The sequence below is a fragment of the Vigna unguiculata genome, chromosome 4 (genome assembly GCF_004118075.2).
Source record: "Vigna unguiculata cultivar IT97K-499-35 chromosome 4, ASM411807v1, whole genome shotgun sequence".
In the NCBI taxonomy this organism is placed as follows: domain Eukaryota; kingdom Viridiplantae; phylum Streptophyta; class Magnoliopsida; order Fabales; family Fabaceae; genus Vigna; species Vigna unguiculata.
In genome coordinates, this window is record NC_040282.1 from 5,534,834 (window position 1) to 5,551,924 (window position 17,091).

General features: G+C 36.4%; 1 protein-coding gene across 1 annotated transcript; it reads right to left on the minus strand.

Annotated features, from left to right (window-relative positions):
* Positions 1-216: 216 nt before the first annotated feature.
* On the minus strand, positions 217-4,607 carry LOC114180952 (chorismate mutase 1, chloroplastic). The gene is made up of 6 exons (XM_028067245.1): positions 4,223-4,607; positions 3,344-3,569; positions 2,913-2,999; positions 2,118-2,261; positions 1,599-1,691; positions 217-625 (listed from the first exon to the last, which is right to left on the minus strand). Exons 1-6 carry the CDS (start codon positions 4,378-4,380, stop codon positions 389-391), a joined length of 945 nt encoding a protein of 314 aa, XP_027923046.1. The 5' UTR covers positions 4,381-4,607; the 3' UTR covers positions 217-388.
* Between the last annotated feature and the right edge of the window lie 12,484 nt (positions 4,608-17,091).

Genomic DNA, 17,091 nt, shown 5'->3' on the forward strand with positions numbered 1-17,091 from the left:
ATCTTCTCTCAAATTGAACAAAAGAAAAACATCATTTATATTTTCTTTTTCCAATGTTAGACATATAGTAGGCAGAAAATTTGATGTTTAGAAAAGTCCACAAAAACAAGAACAGGGAAACTGTCATCTCTCAAGAAAAATATATAATTGAAACATAAAGCATTTAATTTTTCTCTTTCTTTCACCATAATATAACTAAGATAAGAAAAAACAACATAAACTATAGCATCAATTATTATATAAGAATCCAAAATCAAATTCCTCATGTTATAATTACAATAGCTAAAGTTTGTAGGGATGATTAAAGAAAAATTACCCATTAAGAGTATCACTTCCTAGAAAATATAATACCCTATGAACAATGTGATTGAAAATGTACTTGTTATGTTCAGTCCAACCTTCTCAACAAATAAGCAACTTGAACTTCTTTTGTCAGAGGCATGATCCAATCACTATAAAGATCAGCAACCAAACTTGGATTTATTTTGTAGACTGGTTCAGTTCTCTGTTCCTTCAAATTTATGATCACTTCTTGCCCATAAGTCTTGGTCTTCATGTCAACTCTTCTCTTTATTGCCTCTTCTACTTCAGGATATGTAAGAATTTCCATCAATTTTTCTTTGTCCTGAAAAATCACCAAGATAATACAAGTTCATTATGTGAACAGAAAAATGAAAACAACTTGAAAATTGCCACTTAGTAATATACTAAGGTTGTAAACACTTGAAACTTGTAAGCATGTCCAACAAAATCAGTACTCCTTCTGTTTTGTTTTATAACCAAAAAATAACTTGAATTTAGTCATTTTAACCCAATTGTGTTAAGTTTATCTAAGGTTTCAAGCGCATTTCATGATAGTATTTGAATTGTTTACACCGTTTGACAGATTTTCGCTTCAATGTTAACTCAAATATTAACAAAATTTGGTAAGAAGGACTAAATCCACGCATTTCTAAGGATAAAGGACTAAATTGGTATAAAGTTTCGAAGATGGACTAATTCCAAATTTCACTGAAACTTGGAGGACCAAAAACATTCTTAACCCAAATAACTTTTTTTCCTCTCAAATAGAAGCAAATTCAAACTGTTTTTACTCTATTTACTGATACTTTTCCTAACATTCGGTTGTATTATTATCATGTGTACAATTTTGTCCTGCCAGATTAAGAAAAGGAAATTTTAAGAATATCAGAAAATTAGTAAAATTTAATGAAACTAACTGATTTTCTTAGCTTGTATGAACTTAGACTTTTTTATACTTATAAATGAGATAGAAGGTAGTACTATTTACCAGAAACCAAACAGATTTGTTGTTATACATGACACAAAAAACTTATGACATGAAAATTAGCACCAGAAGTTTATGACTACTATAATGAAATGTTTCCACTTTGAAGCAGATTTCCATCAAAATCAGTACCACTTACCAGAAACCAAACAGATTTATTATACATGAACAAAAAAAAACTTGTGACACAAAAATTAGCATGATTTTGTTTATCACTAATTGTATAAAATGTTTCCATTGTGAAGCAGATTTACATTTGATAGTATGAATTCCTATAACCAATGACTAAGTAACACAAATTGTATTGTACCTGAGCTAAAATGGCAGGCTTATATGCATCAGGAGAAGCTTGATATTTTGCCTCGGCTACAAACTTTCCATAATGAATTCTTTTTGAAAGAACCTGCAGTCACAACAAATCACAAGTTTCCATCAATATAAGAGACAGAAATTGTCATACAATCTCAACTTACTAAAATTGAGGCAGTGAAATTGATGAATTTTTTAGAAAGAAACTTGCATGCTATAATAATTTCCTCCAAATAATTCACTAGCTTATTTTAATGAGGGTCTGCTTTTTCTTCATTACAGTGAAAATTTTTCAAAAATATCAAATCAATTGGGATTTACACAGCCCAGAAGGCGCCCATGTACTAGAAGGTTAAATACAAAAAGTAAATAAAAAAGATATGAATGATGGTAGAGATAGATTCATATATAATAGAACTGAATGCTAAGTAAAATAAATGAAAATACAATGTTGTGCAACCCCTGGAAACCATTTGAACTTAGATATGAACTCAACTAAAAGGAAACTAATAAAGTGTACCTGCAAGCATGTTACATCACAAACAGCACTAGATCCAGAGTTACCATCATCTCCTTGCTTAACTATTTGAGGGATGAGAACTCTAAAGTACAAGCTCCATACTTTATCGTTTATATTAATTGACTCGGCAATAGGGTGCAACACCTATTCATACATGACACAAATTCAGAGAAGAAGCAATTAACACATTATACAGCACCAATTTATTTTGGTACATGGACATGGTCCACATAGTATTTCAAAGCTGACATTCATTAAACACATAAGAAGCACAGAAAGAATTAAACAGTTAATAGCTAATTGACTTTCCTTCCACTTGTTTTACAATTAACTTTACTGCACAAACGTGTTGGGTTGAACTATAGAATGGACATTTCTCAACTTGGTGTACACTTTTTCCCTTTTCATGTAACTACAATGTTTCAATTTCATCATTATTGATTAGAGAAAACTGTCATTTCAGTTCATAAAAAAGGAACACATCTTACAGATATTATACTTCTATATAAGGAACTGTTTCTTTACAATTAACCTTTTATAAGTCAGTTTCGATCAGTTTTAAAATTCTATAAAAAGCATGAATCGAGTAATTGACATGTCATCTTTGTGCCTACACAGCTAATATCACTACTAGTGATACGAATGGACTTGGAAAGGATGAATTCAAAGAGTTCTACACATTGTTATTCCATCTACCTGAAAGTGTAGTTCAGTGCAAGTGAACATAATAAACTTGGCAGCAAACAGAAAATCTTAACAGTACAAACTTGATTACTGCTATGGAATATTCCGTACCTGAGGGTACTGCAATGGTGGTAACATTGGTTCAGGTAGGCCTTCAGGAAAGAATGGATGCTCATCGGGGCTCTTGTACCTGCCCACCTTCAGTGGAATGGAAACTCAGTCAGTGTAATCAATATTTTGAAAATGAGAGACAAGATTTATTGCAGTTGGATTTGCAGATGAAAGTTTGGATGCACACAGAACAAAGTAGGCATGAATTTACAAACCATTAATGAAATAAAATTTGGGGACAATATGATTGGAAGAAACAATTAAAATAGCTTATCAATTGAGCAAAAGGGTAGATTTTTGTGACTGTTAAAATTGGTAGTGATAGGTTGGATGCTTTTGGTAGAAGAAATTCAATACAGATTTTTTTGTGATGCACATCCTGAGCAACATTCAGTTAGATTATAAAAAATAAGCTTAGAGTAGGTTCAGACCTTGGCATGAAGCTTCTCAGTTTCCCTCAACATGTACTCCACCAATGATCCATGAAATTCATCCATGGAGAAGGCATCAGGATCATATGTATCTTCATTGTAACAGTATTGGGATCGCTCCAAGAGACTGAAGATGATGCTATCCTCTAGACGAATTAGAGAATGCCTTATCTGATCAAGGGTCAGATATTCACTCTCATCAATTCTTTTCTTTGTTGGCACTGATCTACACAGAAGAAATAGGGTAAATTTAAAACATGACTAAACAAAATATAAAAAAGAGAAAAAAATTGATGGGGGAAGACACCACTTGCAACCTCAGCATCCCCTCTTGACAACCAATCAAAATTGAAAGCATAACAAAAGAAGAATAAAAATTCACCATTATTAAAGTATAAAATACGAACTCATAAAAAAGTATAGATATCAATTTTATGTCTATGCATCATGAAAGTTATACATGTAATATTTTTAGTTACTGTAGAATGAAAAAAAATCCCACTATCCATGCATAATATATTCATAAAATATTCAATGAAGAGGAAAGCATAAACAGTATTAAGAATATAAAATTTAGTCAAAAAATTACAACCTTAAGTAATAATATAAAAAAAGTGTTTGAATCCCCTTCTTAGCAAACCTTAAAATTAGAAAAAAAAAAAAAGACCATTGACGTGACTGATCAAGAACATACAAGGAACCCAATTCCATCATCATGCACTTTCCTCTTTGCTGATCCCCCCAAGTCCCATTGAATCCCAAACCTTGATCATGAATTCTAAACACAATTTCAATTAGAAACACCCAAATGAAAAAAATCGAAACTTTCAGATTAAAAACGAAACCCCACGTGAATGCAGATGATTTAACGTCTCTTACTCAATGGAAGCAGCGCGTGGGCGGAAAGAAAGATTGGTCTTTGGAAGAAAATCCGAAGTGGGGTTGAAGGAAATCGAAGCCCTGCGAGGTGTGGGATGAAAAACGCATGTGGGTGTGGAAGGAGGGAAGTGGGTGATTCTGAGGAGCTTGGACTCCATTGGAGAGAAAGAAAGAAAAGCAAAGAGAAAGTGAATTGTGGTTATGGAAAGTTGACAAAAAGAGAAAAAGAGAAGGATTTAAGAAAGAGAGGATTGAAGCATTGGAAAAGGTTTGGTGGGTGGGAATTGAACAAAGAAGTATTTGATTGTGTGGACTCCTGAAACGTAGTAGGTGGCGATGAGAGAACACACCAAAGACCATACCAAACACTGACGTTACAACATTGCTGTTGGCAAAAATTGGCTTTTTTAGGGTAAATATAGAAACAAATTGGGAATTAGTGTTTATTTTTATAGAGTTCAAAATCTGACAACTATATGATTTCTTTCTTAATAAATATTTTAAATATAATTATATATTTTTTAAATATTACTTTTATCGATTCTAGTTCGACCCACAAATTAAATAAAAGAATTATCATTTAACATTCATAAACATTCATTTAACATTGTCTTTTACTTTTTCGTCTCCTTTACAAAAATTCACTTTTTTTTTTTATAATTGCTTTATTCTTACGATATGTTGTAAAATAAATGTAGAATGTCAAGTATCATTACTCTATTTAAAACGATCATAAATTGAATAGTATATTTATGAAACCTATAGTTACCCGATTAAGAAAGATAGACACCCAATTTAAAACACAAATAATAATTTAATATACACTTTCTAATATATAAATATATATATATATATATATTATTTACATTTTAAAATTGGAATTATTGGGTCAATTCAAAATAACTTTATTTTAAGTTTGAGCTAAATAGAACGAGTCAAAATTAGCTGGTTTTATTTTTTTCAATATGGTTTGGCTTATTTTATAAATTATTCATAATGATCTTTGGAACTTTGGTCAACTTATTAATGAAAGAGTGAAATAGATTTTTTCCATTAGGTAAATTATGTAATTATGTTTATGTAGGTAGTGGTGGTTAAGGCATGACTTCCTAATTTTCTAATTTGACCAGCGATGTGACCTATCCGTTTTTAATTTGGCTTGTTGATAATGAATCGGTGGGAACTAACATGCATAATATCAATTTTAATAAATGTAACGGTACACCATTTATACAAAAATTAAATTTAGTTTTAATTTGGAAAGAAATAATTTATTTTTTTTCAAAAGTTAAAATTAACTTGTAATAAAATAAAAAATATAGGGATTGAAAATAAGAAAATAACATGTGGCGTAATAATATCACGTGATACTGCCACATCACAGTGTCACTATCACATAATTAGAGATGTCAAAAATATTTGTATTTGCATATCCGTGGATAAAATCCGTAATGGATAGGAAATGAATATTAAAAATGGATATCCGCTACCCGCGGGTACAGGTATTTTTGATACCCGCATGTTAACGGGGCAGATACGGGTATTATAGTATCCATACCGTGGATACACATACTTGCTAAACTTTAATTCAAAAAAATACCCTTATATATATATATATATATATATATATATATATATATATATATATATATATATATAAGTTGCACATCTTGTCTTGTCTTCTGTCTTGGTTCTTCCAGCTTCAAGTATTGGTACATTGTCTTCTTTCAAACACACTCCTTGACATTATTCTATTTCCCTTCTTTGAAATTGGGCATATACATCAAACCCTATATTGTCAAATGATGGAATCAAAATAAGAATACTTGGCATATGGTAGTTGAGGTTTATTATTTGATTATTTTTCAGGAATCAATTGGAGAAAGAAAGTGGGTTTGTTAATCAAAACACTGATTAAAGAATTTTCATTGTGTTTGAACGTCATTTTATATTTATTTTTATAATTATTTGGACTTGTATGGACTTGAGTTTGTTTGAACTTTATTTAAAATTTATGACAGTGATGTATTTTATTTTTATATTTGAATTTATGATTAAATTATTTTTTAAATAATTTTGTAAATACCCGCGGGTACCCGTGAATATCCGCGGATATGAAAAAAATAAACGGGTACCTGCATAATGGATACCCGACGGATATGGATACGGGTATGGGACAAATATTTATCTAGCGGGTAGGGTACGGGGGAGCTACTACCCGTACCATACACGTCCCGTTGACATCCCTACACATGACATGATGTCAGCTTGAAACATGGCAAACATTTAATTTTTTAAAATATTTTAATAAAATAAATAAATAATTTTAAAACATACAAAAGAAACCACAAAATAACACTTGACACATCTTTAAAAGTGTTAGCACGCTACTAATGAAAAGAATTTGATTATGTCAAATTTTTCAAAATAGAAATCAAATCGAACAAATAAAAATAAAGGGATAAAATCGATATTTTTCTACTAAAATAAAAACCAAAGACATATTTTAATCTAAATCTTACGATCTCGCAATTTTAATTGATTAGAATAATATTTAAATATATTAGAATATGTTTTAATGAAATAAAATATATTGTATTCTATTAAAGCTCATAACTTTACATACAAGTTATCTCAATCCATCTTTGAACCATCAATTTACAAAAAATGTTAAATCTTTTTTCGACATTGAAATAAGTTTTATAAGATAGATACTTGTTGGAATTAATTTAATATAGATTAAACAAATTACATTGTGATGATCTATGTTACTATGTGTTTTGGATGTAGGAACCAAGCACCTACTAATACCACTCTAATTTTACTCTTTTCTCCTCGTTACTTTCTCTCCAAGCAATTTTCTAAAACTTACACTCCACACAATCTTCTTCCTTGTTCGATCGGTTGAACAGACGATCGGTGTACCTGTCTAAAAGGCTCTGATGCTTAAGTCAGTTTGGGGACCGATCGGTCGATAAGTGTAATTGTTATAATAAATGCGAATTTAAGATTCTCACCAACCTACCTCTAGGTCCTATTTATAGTTTCCGGCGTGGGCCTGTAATTAGGGCTCCTTAATCACGGCCCAATGATCCCCTAAACGTGATTACTAACTTGTTTAATTTTAATTAATACCGCTGACTGGTCCAGGTTTTCTGTTTGACCGATCGACCGATGGTCGCTTGGCCAGGCGGGTTACCTTTGGTTTAACAGCCTTAAGTAATGAAACGCATTTAATCTGTGCGACCGATTGACCGATGGTCCCTTTTATAGGTCCACGTTTCATCTATGTGGCCAATCGACTGATGTTCCCCTTTATGGGTTGTATTTCATCTGTGTGGTCGATCGATCGATGTTCTCCTTTATGGGTTGTTTCATCTGTGTGGTCGATCGACCGATGTTCCCCTTTATGGGTTGTTTCATTTATGTGGCCGATCGACCGATGGTCTGTTTAGTATGCAAGCCCTCCCAGCCTTATTCGATGGACCAGTGGGCTTGCAATGTCGATGGTCTGATGGTCTATACAGTACACAAGCCCTCCCAGCCTTGAGCGATGGCGAAGGTGAAGCGAGAAGGTTCACAAAGACCGCTATGTCGATGGGCCGAAGGGTTTCTCTGACAATTGTTTTGCTTCGTGGGTCGTGCCTGTCAGGTAGGAGGTGAAGCGTCGCGATGTCTGGGCCGTTGATCGTCGTGTGATCGTTTGGCTCTGGTGCTGCCACGTGTCCTTGGGACCTTTCTATAAATAGACGTGTGTGGCTGTCGTTATTTTCACGCTTTCTTCTCTCTTTCCACCCGATTCACCGATCGTCTTTCTATTTTTACAGGTAATAATGGCTTCTAGCAGGTCGAGCTTAGACGAATCCTTCGGTGGGGCAGTCAAAGTCTCTGGGGGCAGCAAGTCGGTCTCCGCCCTGTTTAGTTCGTCCGAGGTAGGAACATCGCTCGGTGGGGGGTCATCTTCAACGAGCTCTCATGTACATAACAATAACGGTAGTCCGACCGAGGAGCCGGTCGACTTGGCGGTGGAGCAAACCAACGCTCCAGAGGAGAGTGGGGATGTGATCAACATTGATGTCGCCGACGAGGGGGAGGAAGCTAACTTGCCGATCGTGCAGGGGTATGACTGGGCACCCTATGAGCCACGTACCCATGAAATAAGGTTTCGATGAGGAAATGACCTTGGGGATCTGGTGGAGCGGACCAAGATCTTTGGAGACGAGGTTGAAGACGGGTTCCTTCGGGTAAAGGTCTGCGCGGGCAATGAAAGGGTGTGCCATGGCAAGGGGGGAGCGAAGGTGGATTTTTTCTATGTCTACGCTTGCTTCTTCCATGACTTGGGTCTGATCGTGCCGTTTGCTGACTGGCAAATGGTGGTGCTGCGGGAGATCAGGTGCGCCCCCACGCAGATACATCCGAACGCCTGGGCGTCGATGCAGGCCTTTGACGTTCTTTGCCGAGTGGTCAGTCTGACTGCCACCATGCCGTTATTCCTGCACTTCTACAAGACCCGACCCACTGCTTCCAAAGGTTGGGTCTCGTTCCTAGGGGTGAACAAAAGCTTGTTCAGCATTTACCTTGCCTCGTACAAGGGTTTTAAGACCGGTTTTTTCAAGGTCTCAATCCCCGGTCGGGGCAGGAAGTTTATTTTTGATGAGGAGGATCGATCGAAGTTCCCCCTTTACTGGACACAGATGCCCCCGCCAGTCGATCTTTAAGCGGAGGACCGGTTGACCCCTGCCGAGCGGGCCAATCTTGCCGTTCTCAAAACTCTTCCCGACAAGATCCCACCGAGGTCGCTGATCAAATGTCTCCGCTCCCCAAACTTACTTGGGGCGATTTATGGTTAGTTGTTCTGATCTTCCCGATCGTCTTAGGGGTCGCTATTAACTTATCTAAATTTTTTGCTTGTTTGCATATATCATGGCTCGCATGACGATGTCCAATGCTGAGTTCATGGCTCAGGCAAAGACTCGACACAGGGCCGAGGACTCGGCGGATGAGGCTGCAGCCCGCCTGAGTGTCCAGGGCGGATCAACTCCTCTATCTTATCTCGGAGCGTGTGGCATTCTTTCGTGGTGTGGTCGATCGTTCGATGGTATTGACAGTACTTGTTGCCATTGACATCGGGGGGTGGAGGTTTTTTTCTGGGAGCTGGAAGTGTGTCAGTGCTGAAGGCCTCCTACAAGATTTTTGCCTGAGGGACGACCAAGGGGGTATACATTGTGAACTTGGGCGTTTTCCTCTCGCTGGGCTGAACAGTGATTTGCTCGGTCAGGGGGCGTTTTTGTGCGAAGCTGCATCTTCCTTCTCTCTCTTTTTCACCCTAAACTCCTGTATATCTTCTATCTGAATAAACTTGGCCGCTCGTTCCCTCATCTCTTGATGAAGGATTGACCCCAACCAAGGATGAAGGCACATGCTTAAGAAGACTAAGCATGTTTAGAAAGGAAGTTCACTAATCCTTCATCCCTTTCATTTGTGTTTGTTATTTTTGATTCCCTAAGTTGACTTAGTTGAATCAACTTTAGTTGACTTGTTGACCTTTGACTAGGTTGGACTTGTTGACTATAGTTGACTTGACTTAAAGCCAACATGCTAATCTATGTTTATTTGCTTTGTAGGTTAATTAAAAGTAAGAAAGCAATGCTAGGTGGCGCATGGTGATTGGGGAGCATAAATGATGTGGAGGAGAGAGTAAAGCAAAGGCATAAAGCATAAAGTAAAAGCAATGAAGCAAGTGTACCTATGTACCTTTGGTCTCCTTTGTTTTTAGCACACTTTGGCCACTTTTTGGAGACATATGAGACACATTCTTTGTCTCTTTTTGTGCTAGAACGAAATTAGCCTTGCACACACATAGTTGGCTCTTTTGTCTCTCATTTTTGTAAACTTATTTGACCTAGCTTCTAGAAGCTAGGGTTAGGTTTTTGTAGAGACATCCTTAGGTATCTTTTATTTGCTTAGAGGCCCCTAAACTCTTCTATATAAGGGTGCTCCTAGACATGTAAAAGGATTGAACATTTTGAAGTAAAAACACTCTTGTGTCTCAACCATTTGTGAGAGTTTCCTCCTTAGGGAGTGAATACTTTTAAGCCTTATCTTGCATAGCAAGTGGCGGCACACATCCACTCATCTTCAAGGTTGTCATGGCTTCTAGCCTAGCCTTGTAGTGGCGTGCTTCTCACATTTTTACCATTTCTTTCCTTTCCATTTTATGTTTTCTTCTTCCTTTAATTGTTCTTGGTTTTCTATGGTTTATGTGCTTTCCATTTCCTTTTTGTTTGAATCAATCCATCATCTTCTTCTCTTGAGCTTTGTGAAAGGAACCTTCACATCTAGATAGCATGCTATCTTAATGTCCAGTGGGGATTTCACTTAGCTTTCTTAATCAACTCACACCATATTCAATAATGTTAAAAAGAAACAAGTTAATCCTTCATCATTTGGTATCTAGAGCCTAGGTTATCTTGAATATGGTGTTTTCATGTTCTAACCTTGTCTTGTGTAGCTATCTTTGAATGGTCCACATAAAAACAGTGCTGGCAGAAACTGTTCACGATTTTAAAATATTAAACTGCACCAGCTCAGCGGTCCAAAAATTACGTTTTTGGTGTCAAAAGAAAGCTCCTTGAGTCTAGTTTCTAGAAAAAAAGAACCGACGCATTTGGAGTTCTGTGGAGAAAGTTATGATCAAATTAGTGAGCAAAGGTCAGATCTGCCAAGAATACGTGAATCAGCGTTTTCAGGTTCTTTTGTGGCAGTTTGGCTACGGTTTTTGCACCTCTTTAAGCTCCTAAATGTGGTTGGATAACATGTCTTTGGATGCTTAGTCTTTGAGCCTCAAATCTATGAGTTTAAATGCATGATAGCTACATGTTTGTGTCTTGTGTATGTCATGTTGAGTCTTTAAATGTGCCTAACTTTTGCTTGAGTCATATGTTAACTTGAAGTTTTCTTATTCTTGTTTTTCCAAGTATTTGAATCTTGCATTCACTTTGTCTTGCTTGATGTATGCTCCATGAAATTGATTTTGGCCTAAAACTTGAGGAACTAAGTGTCCAAGCCACCTAAAACTCTTTCTCACCATTTTATGAAACTAGTTGTGGAAAGAAGAAAATTTTGCACCAATATTTGCCTAAAAACCGAGAGCAATCTTGCTCCTTGGTGAACTAAAAGTGTGTTTTTCACTAGGTGTTATGCTACTAGTTTTTCATACTTGAGAATTGGGTGATATTGGCTAATTAGTTCCATGCTTTAACTTGGTTATGATCTTTCTTGGTGTATGCATGATTTAAGACTTGAAGATGTTTGTTAAGTGCTTTCCATAGAGTCTTTAAAATGTGTTTTTTTTTCTTGTTTTAGTCTTGTTAAAAGTTTTGTCTCAAACTTTTCTTCTTTAGAGTTTAGCTTTTCTTGTTTTTGTGCTTTTCTTGTTTGTCACTAGGTGTTCTTTGTTTTGTCTTAGTAGTTTTCTTTTCTTGAAACTCTTGGGATGTTGTGGCCAATCACTTGTCTTGCATTTGAAAGGTTTTGAACAAGTTTTTAAAAGTGTTTGCTTCACTCCTTTGGAGGAGTTTTGAGTGTAGCCTTACCTTGTTACTTTGGGAGAGTGATCTAAACACTTGGGTTACATTTTGGGTTGGAATTGGTCTTGGTTTTCAAGTTGTCTAACACCTAATTCATTTATTTTGTTTTGGCTTTGAGTGTTTTGTTGTAGGAATCATGGCAAGTTCATCAAATGCACCTACTCCAAACAAAAATAATACATTGATGAGATTGCTTCGGGATTTGGAGTTGTCTAGGAAGGAGGCCTTTGAACAATTGAGAAAGGACAAGGAGCAAAGTGACCTAAGAATCCAAGAGCACATTCAAAGGCTTGAAGCTAAAAAGCAAGAAAGAGAGGCTAGGAAAAAATGGCATTCTAGGCGCAACCCATCACAAGAGAAGCAAACTCCAAAGATTCCTAAGTTCAAAGGAGAAAATGACCCAAACATCTACATTGAGTGGGAACAAAAAGTGGACCAAATTTTTACCATTCATGTAGTTAGTGATCAAAAGCAAGTAGATTTGGTAGTCTTAGAGTTTGAGGATTATGCCATGACTTGGTGGCATCAATTATGTATGGACAATATTAACCAAGAGTCACTCGCGACTTCTTGGAGGGACCTTAAAAATTTGATGCGCGCTAGATTTGTTCCTTCTTACTATAGGAGGGAGACTCTTTTGAAGCTCCAAAGGCTTCAACAAGGGTCCATGTGTGTGGATGAATATTACAAGTTAATGGAGTCTATGCTTCTAAAAGTAAGACTCCAATTTGAAAGTGAAGAGGAAAAGGTAGCTAGATTTGTGAGTGGGTTAGGGAGGGACATACAAGATTTAGTAGAGTTATATGAGTACTCCTCTCTTCATAAAGTTTTACATTTGGCCATCAAAGTTGAAACTCAATTGCAAAAGAAAAAAGAGGCCAAGAGGAGTGGTTCATACAATGACTACTATTCTAGTACTTGGAAAGATAAAGAAAGAAAACATGATAAATCACCACTCAAGAGTTCCAAAGACCCACCTCCTAGGACTAATTCGTCTAGGCCTTCTAATGAAACTCCTAATTCTTCTCAAGGTACAAGGACAAGTTCTATAAAATGTTTTAAGTGTTTGGGATATGGGCACATAGCTTCAAATTGTCCCACCAAAAGAACCATGGCCTTAAACCTTAAAAAAGAAGTAGAGAGTGAACATTCTTCTCCCCCTTCCCCCAAAAGTACTTCTTCCCACACATCTTCTTCAAGTGAAAGGATTAAACCCATTGAAGGTGGATTGTTAATGATAAGGCACCAACTAAGACAAGTTTCCAAGGAACTTGACCCTTCTCAAAGACAAAACCTTTTTCATTCAAGGTGTCATATCAAAGACAAACTATGTCCCCTCCTCATAGATAATGGAAGTTGTGTAAATGTGGCTAGCACAAGGGTTGTGGACAAGCTTGGCTTGAAAACTATCCCTCATGCCAAGCCCTACAAGCTATCATGGCTTAAGAAAGAAGACATTAAAGTAACTCAACAAGTCCTCATTAACTTTTCAATTAGAAATTTTAAAGATGAGGTGTTATGTGATGTTGTGCCTATGGAAGAAACTCATATTTTGTTAGGTAGGCCATGGCAATTTGATAGAAAAGTCTTTTATGATGGCCATGCTAACACCTATGCTTTCTCCTTCCAAGGCAAGAAGTTCACACTCCTACCTCTCTCACCCAATCAAGCAAATGAGTTGCGGCTTATCTTATCTGCGAACACGCCCGGCTGCAGACCGTACGAGAAGTGGTGCCGAGCTATCTCATCGCTGAGGTCTTTTATCTTGATCGACATGCGATTCTACCGATCGAGGTAACTCCTCAGCGACTCTCCATCCTCCTGGTGGATGTTGACCAAGTTGTCCACCGTCAGTATGGCCGGCCTTAGGGGGGCAAACTGCGTGCTGAACCTAGCTTTCAGAGTGGCGAAGAAGTCGATGTTGTTGGTCGACAGCTTGGAGAACCACTCCAATGCCTCTCCTGTTAGGAAGGTTGAGAACACGCGACACCAGATCAGGTCGCTCACCGCATGGAGCATCATCTGGTGGGTGAACACCAGCATGTGATTGTCGGGGTTTGTCATGCCGTCGTACTTGTCGAAGGTCGGCATCTTCCATCTCTTGGGCAGGGGGGTTTTCAGTATGAATTGAGTGAAGGGAAAATTCCCCGAGGCATGGATCGGTTGCCTGGAAAGATGACCCCCCTCGTTGGCCCCGAAACTCTCGGCCATCGTGTGGGAAGCATTCCCCCTTGATGCTTGCATCCTCTCCACCCGTGCAGGCTGCGATTGTTCTGGTCCCGTGATAGGGAGTCGGCTCTTCACCCGTTCGAATTCCCGATGCTACTGCACCCTACTCAGTCAGAGCGGATCGGGCACAGTGGGGGTTGAGGGGAAGGCTTCGTCTTTTCGCCGAAGGGCGGCGTTCTCCTCTCGTAGAACGTGCATCTACGCTTCGTAGTTTCTCTGCATCTCATCCATCCTCTGTTGTATCGCCCTAATCATCTCTCTCGTGTCAGCTTGATCGTGTGCCATCTTTCCTCTGTCTGCGTTGCTTGTTCGATTTCTTGTGGTCACCATAAGGGTATAAGGTCTGTAGGCGACTGCTCGGCCCCACGGTGGGCGCCAAAATGTTTCAGGTGTAGGGACCAAGCACCTACTAATACCACTCAAATTTTACTCTTTTCTCCTCATTACTTTCTCTCCAAGCAATTTGCTGAAACTTACACTCCACGCAATTTTCTTCCTTGTTCGATCGGTTGAACAGACGATCGGTGTACCTATCTAAAAGACTCTGATGCTTAAGTCAGTTTGGGGACCGATCGGTCGATAAGTGTAACTGTTGTAATAAATGTGAATTTAAGATTCTTACCAACCTACCTCTAGGTCCTATTTATAGTTTCCAGCGTGGGCCTGTAATTAGGGCTCCTTAATCATGGCCTAATGATCCCCTAATCGTGATTACTGACTTATAATCCATAAAGGAAACAAATCAACTTAGTTAATACAAATATTTACATAAAAGTAATGAATCATATGAGCATCAATCATATGAGTAAATGTATCAAATCAATGGACAATCATTAATTCATAACACTCCCCCTTGAGTGTCCATTGATAAAAGAATGTGTCTCGTTAAAACCTTACTAGAAAAACCCTTTGGGATAAAAACCTAGTGAAGGAAAAAGAGTACAACATTCTGTATTATTTAATATAATATTGTTCATCACATATTCTATTTCTCCCCCTCATGTAAACTTACATCATTAAGGTGATTGAGTCCGAACTTATGAATCATTTGGTCAAAAGTTCTTCTTGGCAAAAACTTCATAAATAGACTTGTCATATTTTCACATGAATGAATTTTTGGATATCTATATCATCCTTTCAACTGAACAATACACTATTGTCTTCATATATGGTTGTTGATTCCATCTTTGTCGGAAATAGTAACAAGTTTCTTGCACATGTTGAATTATAGACCTTAACCAAACATATTCACAACTTTCCGCGTAATTATGTATGATTAGACGATGTTGCTACTATGGTTTGTTTCATATACCTTCATGAAACCATTGTGCTACCACATGTGAACAAACATCTTGTTTGTGATCAACCATTGTGACATTGTGAGAATATGAAAAATAACATGCATATACATAACCCATTGGTCTGAATCTGAATCATTTGGATGGAATAAGCTCATATTCGTAGTACCCTTAAAGTAATGAAGTATATGTTTTACTCCAAACCATTTTCTTCTTGTAGTTGAAGAACTATATCTTGCTTAACAAATTTACAACAAATGCAATATTAGATCGAGTATAATTAGCAAGATACATTAGTGTTTCTTTGACACTAAGATATGGTGCTTCTGGACCAAGAAGATCTTCATTATTTTCTTGAGGTCTAAGAAAAGTCTTTATCAACATCTAACGACCTCACAACTATTGGAATGCATAATGGACATGACTTGTCCATTTAGAACATTTTAAGCACCTTAATTATATAAGTCTCTTGACGTATAAAAACACCTTTATTTAAATACTCAATTTCTAATTTCAAATAAGACTTTGCCTTTCAAAGATCATTCATCTCAAATTATTTCTTTGAGTAATCAATTGCCTTTGTGAGCTCATTAGGAGTTCTAACGGTGTTTATGTCATCTACATAAACAATAATTATGACAAATTCATTTTTGGATCTTTTCATATAAGTACAAGAACAAATAGGATCATTTCTATATCCTTCTTTTAATAAGTACTCAATAAGACGGTTATGCCACACACATCCTGATTGCTTTAATCAATAAAAGAGGGTGTTCAATTTTATTGAATAACCCTCTTTAAAATTTGTCTTGTTGGGCAAATAAAATCCTTTAGGGATTTTCATATAAATATGATTCTCTTTAGATGTAAATGCAAACCTTGTTGTGCAACTAGGATAATTGAATATTGTAATGTTGTTGTATCCAATACTAGTGAATATGTTTTTTCACAAATCAATACAAAGTTTTGTGAACAACCTTGAGCAACCAATTGTGTTTTGTATCTAACAATTTCATCATTCTTAATTTGAATTTTTGCGCAAAAACTCATATGTACCCAACGAATTTCACAACTTCAGGTGTGCGAACTATACGTCCAAAAACCTTTCGTTTAGAAAGCAAATATAATTATGCTTCTTTGCATATTTTCATTTTGGCCAATTTTTTCTTTGCCGACAATCTTCAATGATTATTGCTTATTGATCCTCATTGTCATTTATAACATTCATCGCTATGTTATAAGTAAAAGTTTCGACAATGTTAACTTCATTTTGGTTTCATATTATATGATTTATGACATAACTTATTGAGATCTCATCATTTTCAATAATTTCAGGTACCTGAGGTTCTAATGGAACCGAATAATTAATTATGTCAAATGAATCTTTTGGGATTTCCACCTTTTCGATTAGGTCATCTTGCATTTTAGCTCCCTTTCCCATTCAAGAGTTTTTATCTTTGGAACCAATAGGTCTACCACGCTTCAAACGTGTCCCCATGAGTTTTTCAACCCTTTTTTTTGCATCATAATAATGGATCATGTCAAACAAGGCAATCATTTTGATTTGTAAACTTCTAGTTTACCATAACATGCATTTCAATTGTACTAATAAACTTGTAATACAAACTATAAGAGAATGTTGATAATTTCTCCAATACATTTTCTTTTTCAACTCAATCATAGAGATATAAAGATATTTCATATTTTTTTTCATTGTTTGTCTCAATATAATATTCATTTAGACAAATATAAT

Excerpts from the sequence above, each read along its gene's own strand:
- LOC114180952 (XM_028067245.1), bottom strand. The coding sequence starts at position 4,380 with ATGGAGTCCAAGCTCCTCAGAATCACCCACTTCCCTCCTTCCACACCC. Across the intron at positions 2,262-2,912 it reads CACCATTGCAGTACCCTCAG|GTGTTGCACCCTATTGCCGA; the intron begins GTACGGAATATT and ends ATGTATGAATAG. Across the intron at positions 1,692-2,117 it reads GTGATGTAACATGCTTGCAG|GTTCTTTCAAAAAGAATTCA; the intron begins GTACACTTTATT and ends TTGTGACTGCAG.